General features: G+C 37.0%; 1 protein-coding gene across 1 annotated transcript; it reads right to left on the bottom strand.

Moving 5' to 3' along the window:
- Window positions 1-814: 814 nt before the first annotated feature.
- LOC135200782 (transmembrane protein 177-like) lies at window positions 815-7,982 on the bottom strand. The gene is made up of 3 exons (XM_064229429.1): window positions 7,752-7,982; window positions 5,093-5,560; window positions 815-1,335 (listed from the first exon to the last, which is right to left on the bottom strand). The coding sequence occupies exons 1-3, from the start codon at window positions 7,923-7,925 to the stop codon at window positions 1,207-1,209; spliced, it is 771 nt and encodes a 256-aa protein (XP_064085499.1). The 5' UTR covers window positions 7,926-7,982; the 3' UTR covers window positions 815-1,206.
- Between the last annotated feature and the right edge of the window lie 866 nt (window positions 7,983-8,848).

Below are 8,848 nucleotides of genomic sequence, written 5' to 3'. Positions count from 1 at the left end.
AGGAGTACATACTCCAAATCACACAGATTAGAAGAAAACAGTATGAACACAAAAAGAGTTACTTATCGGATGCATGCAAATGCCAGTATGGCTATAAATACAATGTGCGAGGTAGGTCAGGTCAGGTCAGGTCACACCACAAGACCCCAGTAGTATTAGGATTTTGCTTTTCAGAGACGATTCAAGAACAGCGGAAGCTAGGTAAGCGCGGATTACTCCATATATGAAAGCATAGGTTCGTATATGTGTTGGAACAAACAGCATAAAACTAAGTTCTCAAAATTATCAATAAGCCATTTACTTTCTGGTGATTACTACTTACAACACTGGTGATCAAACGTTGAGAACCAATTGAGCAGTGCCTAAAAACTGCGCATTCCCCTTTTCATCACTTGCAAAAATGCACAAAGGTGAAAAGGGGCTGAAATAAGTTTCAAGTGAATTAAAATGGAAATAACTTGATACTATGCTCTTGAATAGCTGTCTCCACAAAGTAAATTATTGGAGGACAAAACTTAGGCCGTTTAAAGAATAACATGTTCATGAAGTTTATTGTTTGAGACACAAAAGGTCACAGAAAAGATATGCATAGTGACAAAAAAGACTAAGCCATCCTGTTTACTCAGATCATGCATATAGGCCTATATATGACAAATGGGGTTGTAAACAACCCATCTAAATTTTGCATGATTTCTACAAAAATCTTCATGCTCAACATTTACCACCCTAACACTTTTGGAACTTGTACATTAATGATCAAGTACCTAATACCTAACAAAAAACATATGTAGTGCCATACATGAAATTAAACAACTTTATTTCAATAAAACATATAATTTCAATAAAACATATAATGTATTAACCTTCTGAATATCAAATATATCACCTAACACAAGTATTTACAAATACTGTACATCACAAATTACATTCAGCCATCTGAGGTTTAGCACAAAAGATTTTTTCCTAATAATGTTCTATAAACTTGAAAGTGTGCCTACTGCAAATGGTTTGAAATTACTTGAAAGTACTCTATATATAATTCATAATCTTTTTAGGATGAAATATCAAATTTATATTTCAACTGCAATAAATATTATTTGTGGGCAGTTTTATACAACAAAACATTTTCAGCATCTATGAATGACAGAAGTTCAATTTTTTATTCAGAGAAATTCATTTTGATTTTGATGTACTTACAGCTTCCTTCTAAGCTTCTTCTCCCCCTCGTGGCTTCACAGCCAAAATTTCTTCAGCTACTTTTTGGTACTCTTCAACTCTGATTTTCATATAATCTCGGCGAGTAGTATATGGCAGGTGTTTTGTTCGAAATAGCACCTAAAAAACATGTCTACATTACATATTACCATTATTATTCCACATGCATAACACACACAAAAGTTCAATACTAGTATCTTGAAGAGGGAGGGGGCAAAATTGGCAAAAAATATTTTTTACACAAAAATTTCATTAAAAAGCAGATTGATTAGGGGAAAATATAAAGTCTGAAAGAATAAAATGAGGGAAATAATTTACTAACTCACACCGAAAATTATATGAACTCTTAACAGCCTCTTTTTCATCAGCATCATTAAAAAAAATTAATTGTCCTTTGGATAAAAGTTTTATAAATACCTTCCCTCTTGATTTAAGTCACAAAAACTAATGCATTACCAGTGTAATAAAGAGGTTAAATGGGATCACCTAGTTACTCCTCTACAATCACATTATTCCTGAGAGCTTTGTTCTTCAGTGAGAGGTGAAAACTGGAGAAAAGTAAGTTGCAGAAACTGGATGGCAAATGGGAAGAGATCAAAGGAAACTGACAGAAACTGAAGGCACAAAAATCTCTACTCCTGACTACAGTATGCTGCACAATTCACAATTCACCTTCAGATTCTAACTGATCTCCTGCCTATCAAGAGGAGAGTAAACTGCCACACTAACCAGCCCAGAAATGCTCTCAGGATCATGGTCAATACCACTTGGGTTGAATGGCTACAAGAGCAGGACTGCAAATCGAAATGACAGAGCTGTATGCACACAGCAATACATGAGCTGCTGGAGAACTGGACCTAGTACTGTGAGACAAGTCATACACTGGGAAGTGGAGCATACAAGCACAGGTTGTACTCATACACACACAAACACATAAGAGTTCAACCACTGTCATGTACAAGAACAAGTAGCACACAAGCAGAGGCAAGAAAAATAACCATCCTGGAGGAGACAAGAAAGGAACCAAATGGTTCTGCACAATCTGAAGTCATGATCTCAGGGCCAGACTACGTGCTACCTTCCAAGATACTTCAGGTTTCACAACCAGATAACCGATAAGCATTCTGATCAATAATATGCAGGGGATCCACACTCTTAACAGTAAAGGAATCTTGTAGAAAAACATATACATATAAAGAATTGTAGCTAGACAAAACATTTACCCATGAGTTTGGTCCTCAATGGGAGCAAGACCAGTGTTCTTTCACAAGACAATCAACACTTCACAGAAATCCCAAAGGATTACTCAGAGGACAGACCAACAACCATCACCTTGTAGAAGTTTGTAGACCAAGAAAAAGGAAATGTAAAGGATAGAGGGTAGAACTTGAAAAGGAGAAGACACAGCCCATGTTTCCTAAACCCACCTTACTGTCTCTTGTTCATAAACCTATGATGAACAACCCTAAGGAACCATAACAAAATTTGCAAAAGTAGCCCATCACAGACACGGCCTTCCCAAAGGAAGCCTTGTATATGGACATGCAAAAGGAATCATGAGTCAGCTTCCCACTTTTCCAGGAGCTCAGTCCCCAAGGGGAGCAAGAACAATATTCTACCTATAGAAGAAAGAAGGCTCAGAAAAATCCCAGAGGATCACCTAAAGGAAAGGATCCCAACCACCTCCCTCATAGTGATCTAGAGTGGAACTGGTGATTACAGAAAGAAGAGACAGGAAGAGCTAGACAATAGGACGAGAGAGAAGAAGAGCTAGAAGAAGGTGAGAGGAAAGAAGGTAGAAACTGGTTTTTCCTACTTCAACATTACTGTTTAATTCAACCTCAAGCTGCAACTGTGAAGACCTCTATTACCCCGTCAATAATGGTTGCAGAGGCACGAACAACTGCGACAGAGAAGATTGTGCATACACATCCATGATCCCCATTCTGGCATCACAAGAGGAGGGCAGAGACTTCCAAACACTAAACACCAACCAGGTAATGGGAAAGCTACAAATAAGGCCATCAAACCCATAGAAAGATGAGAGGGTATCTAGGCACATGCATGCTTGGATCTAAAGAAAGGAGAGCATAAAACAGAAGGGGAAGAGAAGCTTGTGCATAGACTCAACCTTTTCCATCAAGATCCCCATCTAACCTCTTGTAATCCTCCATTAAGAGTGGGCTACATGAATACACATAGCATATAAATACATTTTGCAAACACAGAGCATCAGTGCAGGCAGTGCATCAGCACACGCAGACCTCAAATGCCAAGGTGGCCTCTGTGGAGACCATCTAACATGAAAGGAATCACTCTGAACCTCTTTCAAGTCTTCCTAAGTCTGGCAACAATCCTCCTATCTAATCGATGACAATGTCAGTGTTTGTTCTATGAAGGAAACAGAGTGCCATCTTTTCTAAAGAAAAAGGAAATGCTCACAGGAAATACCAGTGGATAAACAAAGGAACAAATTAATTTTTTCACTCAAAACTATTACCCAACGTCAATTCCACCTCCCATTGCCACTGATCTAGCAACTTCACGTCCAGACTAATATAATACACAAAAGATAGTATGTGCTTTGATGGCTAACCTCTAGCCTCAGGTTGCATGTAATACCACTGCCAATCAAATTTTGTGTTGCACATAAATCTGCAAAGTCTTTTGTCTAGAAGCTATTCACAGCCCTTACATGTCTGCAAATATGAGTGATGAGTTTGTATGAAAAAACTAATTTTGTGTTTTAATAAAACTTCAGTAAACCCCCTTATCATTTGCACTTTTATCACACATATGCCCAGTGTGACAGAATTTATTTACTAAACCAGAGAGAGGAGAGAGAGAGAGAGAGAGAGAGAGAGAGAGAGAGAGAGAGAGAGAGAGAGAGAGATTTTGTATGGTACAATCATTTAAGCTTTACCATATGTAGTCTTACAGCAAAATTGTTGTTTCTTAATCATTATTTACGGTAAATTATAAACTATGTACAGTACAAAACATACAACGAGACAAGAACGTAATGTACACTATACATAATTTACTATAAATAGAAAATAGGATCCATGGTAAATATATGGGATCTATTAAATGTGAAGTGTAGTAGCACAATATTAAATATGCACTAACATTCAACATTACATACTGGTAATCAAGTTGTTCTCATTTTCTGGTTTAACTTGTGTAACATACCATTAAATACAATTTCTTTGGATGTCTTGCGCTTGATAACAGTCGTTGCTTGATCATGAACAAATGTTGCTTGCTAGTGATGTTTTGGTTGTTTGGTGTTAAATATAAACGAATTGTAAAAGGACATCATTATATAATTCTCATTTCTCTAGATTTAATTCAATATTTTAGTGTGTATTTCAAAGGCCTAACCACTAATCCTTTTTCTGCACTTAAGAGGTGTTTGCATCACCTTTGGGTGTATTTTTGTGAAATACTGAGAGATTACTGTATCATTATTAAAAATTCCTTCCGCATCACAAAGTCCTTGGTTGTTTTACTTGAGCATTTCCTAATCTAGCATAAAAACATTTTAGGAATGTACAATCCCTTCCAACTCATTATGAAATTTCAATTGCTAAGTTATATTAAAGCAGTTTAATTTCAACAACTAAAACTGAAAATAAAACACCAAAATAATTATATTAGGATGAAATTTGCTTTGAATGCTTACTAGCTATATAAGAATTTTCATACTGAAAGCAAAAATTTCTTTCTTCAGGACGATTTCTATTTAACAGAAAATTTTCAAACTGAGAGCATTACTTCTTTTTCTGAAAAACTGCAACAGATATCACAGTACAGTACTTAAGAATCTACAACATGCAAACTAAAATAAACTAATTATAATGATATCCAATCTCACCTGGTCATTCCCATGTGCTGTAAACATATCTTCACCATCTTGCCCCATGAGTGATCTAAGAGCAATATTCCTTCGAAGAATTTTTTCGTAAAACTCAAGTCCTCCTCTTGCATAATGTTCATTAATGTTAGCTACAGTTTCATCAACACTACTTTCAGTAGACACACATGAGACATCTTTACACAATATCCAAATGGCATAACTAAAGAGAGACACACCTGCATACATTAGTACTCTCAGTGTTCTTGCCCTTCTGAACATGTCCAACTTCCTATTTAAAGTTGATGATATAACATAACATGTCATTATAACTGAAGCACTAAACGCTCCATAACCAAAAGGCTCGCCAGTTTCCAAATGTGATAATTCTCTGGCGATAGCAAACTTTTTAGCTTCATCACTGAAAACTAGAGACCATTCCAGTGCCTTCCCTGCAGGGGTAATCCAATTAACTGGCTCATCATTAACCTGTAATCATCAAATTCAAACATTAGCATCATGAACCTGGTTGTCTATGCACCTGTAAATAAACAGTGGAGAGAGAGAGAGAGAGAGAGAGAGAGAGAGAGAGAGAGAGAGAGAGAGAGAGAGAGAGAGATCGAGAGAGGAGAGAAGAGAGAGAGAGAGACGAGAGAGAGACTTGAGAGGGAGAGAGAGAGAGAGAGAGAGAGAGAGAGAGACTTAAAAATTATCAACAAAAAGAAGGATGATTATCATATCAAAACAGTTAGTGAAATATACTGTGGACACTTGTGTGAAGATAACCACTTGTCCACAAACATCAGATGAGAATGGGTTCCCCAAAATAACAGCAGTATGTATCTCGAATCATGCCTGATCAATATGCGTTTTGTAATTATTTTAAAATTTAAGCTGTTGCTAACACTGATGGACATTAAATATGGGTTTTATATTATTTTAAATGTGAAGCTGGCGCTAACAATGATGGGCATTAACTAACACTAAATTATGTATCAAGTTTCATGCCCACAACTATGCCTGAACTCAGGAGTATTCTAGAGCCAGCAGATCTAGATTTTTCAATGGCCAACTAGGACAACTCTTCAGATTTGAACATAATGAAAATTCCAAAACTAAGAAAATAGAAGCTTCAGGGTACAGCAGCATTCCATTCACTACACCAAGCACTAAATCTTGCCAATTTTCCTTGGTAAAGGCTCACTGCTATCTTCTCCAAGAACAAATGACTGTTAGCTGCCGCCTGTGATAAACCTCTCTCTCAGGGTATGTTAGATAATCTCCATATATGAAGCTTGATGATGTCCAACTTGTTATGAACCTTGTGTAAAAGTGGGGTTGTATCAGACACTTCTGCATTGGCAGATATCTTGGGAAGTGTACAACCAGAACCTGCATGTTCAGGAACAACTTCAATCCAATATAACTGATGGGGCCCACAGAGATCACGAGGCCATTGTTCTTTCCTGAATTTCACCAAAACCTGGTTGATCAACCTGAAAGGGGAAACACTGACACTTCCATGCTATCTCAACCTTGAAGCACTGCATCTATGAGTCAAGCTCTTGGTTCAGATTGCTGGGAACATTATATGGACACCATGCCTAATACTGAGGGACCCCTAAAGGCCTCAATGTCATAAAGATGTCTGCACTGAGAGACCACTCCACCAAAGGATTTGGTGCTTTCTGCTTGTGAGTTAGTAGTCCTGTTTTGAGACCTTGGCACAAACCTCCAAATGAAAGCAATGTAATGACTTTTCCCAAATGACAACTCCATGGCCAACTGAGACAAATCCACTGAGGAAGTGCCCACTTAGTCATTGAATCAGTCATCACTCTACCATTTCTCCCCTCTTATGAAGGCACAAATGCTTTTAAGCTGTAGAAAACACCCAGTAGAATTAAGACATTCATGTAACTCTAACATTCTTTTTCTGGCCACAGGTTGAAGGTCTCAAGTATGGGCTGTCTATACTTAGGTCATGGCATCACAAACATAAGGACATCTGGGTCTCCCAGAACAAGGAGGACCCAGTGTCTCATCTCAAATTCTTCTCATTCCACCAGTATATGTTCACCATCATCTCCTCTGTCAGCATGGATGCTGCCTTCCTCATGTCAATCAAAAGACTACATAGTGTAGTATATTTATAAGATATAATGCTTTACAGTCAAAGGGACTAGGCAGTCTTCACAGTATGGACAAGACCTGCCCACCATTAAAAACTCATGCGTTACACACGAGTATGGCCAATGCGAAGACAACAGAGGACAGTTTCCCATCTTCGGGGCATAGTTATACTTCCAAGGAGATACTATGACACTTTTGATCTCTCTCATCCTAAATTTCTGAAAACAGCATACCAAAACAATTATGCAAGACTATATTATAGAGTTACTGAAAGTTACTGAGAAGGTAAGGGATTTTTCAACAAATTAGAAGTTACATCAATGACAGTACATATTAGGTATAGTAACAGTGTTTTGTTACCTATGAGTTATTTTTTGTTTGAACATTAAGCAATGATGATTTCAGGTAGCAAACCCAGTAAAGTAATAACCCTCATTTTAACCATGTCCAGTCACAGCAAAGATGCATTTGTAAACCCACGTATTTGTCAACCTCACAATAAAAATGATAAAAAACAAGTAAAAATGACTAAGGTGTAATTACTTACTAAAACACCAGCATGATCAAAGTCTTTGATGTCTTTATAGTTAAAATTTTTTGGTATACCGAGAACTCCTTTGGCTGACAACACAAATGATCCTGCATGAAAAAGATCAAACCCATAACTTGTATATATCTTGATAAGATTTTGCTTATTTTTGCTCCACTTCATGTCATTCATGGTTGCTTCAACCAGTGACTTGATGTCTTCTGACACTTGAACAGGTCTGCCATTTCTGAAAAATACAAGCAATTTCTAAATAGAAAAATTATTACTTTCATTATTAGGTGCATGATTTATTCCACACCTACTACACTGAATAAACTTGATGAAATTTAGTAAAAAAAAAAAAACCCAAATAACACAAATTTTTATAATCAATTTTCATTTTTCCTAGGTAAACAAACCAGAGCCTTTTAATTAAGACAAGACTTCTTAAGTTGACTGAAGCTGAAAAAAATCTCCCACTCATCCATAATATGCTAATTTGTTACTAATTTTCATCCCCCATTTCAGCTTGCATTAAGGAATACCCCACGTGAACATAAAAGGGGATGGCTTTTATTACTGTAGGAACAAATCCCTAATTTGGAAGGTATGATATTTTGTAATGACATATTTTGGAGTCCCATATTAATTTGGAAAATACAGCACTGCTTTCTTATTTGTGGAAAAATGATATTGTCATGTTACAATAAAGTTTTATACATACTTACCTGACAGATATATACTTAGCTATAGACTCCGTCGTCTCTGACAGAATTTCAAATTTCGCGGCACACGCTACCGGTAGGTCAGGTGATCTACCGCCCTGCCCTGGGTGGCAGGACTAGGAACCATTCCCGTTTTCTAATCAGAATTCTTCTCTTCCACCTGTCTCCTGCGGGGAGGCTGGGTGGGCCATTAATCGTATATATCTGTCAGGTAAGTATGTATAAAACTTTATTGTAACATGACAATATCATTTTTATACATTCAACTTCCCTGCCAGATATATACTTAGCTGATTAGCACCCATTGGTGAGTAAGAGACAGCTAACTACTGAAATAGACAGGTAAACTACATATGTTGTAGGTATTAATAAACCTTGGTTCCTACCTTA

Source organism: Macrobrachium nipponense, chromosome 27, assembly GCF_015104395.2.
Source record: "Macrobrachium nipponense isolate FS-2020 chromosome 27, ASM1510439v2, whole genome shotgun sequence".
NCBI lineage: Eukaryota > Metazoa > Arthropoda > Malacostraca > Decapoda > Palaemonidae > Macrobrachium > Macrobrachium nipponense.
Note: the sequence above shows the minus strand (reverse complement) of the source record. Positions and strands in the feature narration are given on the sequence as shown.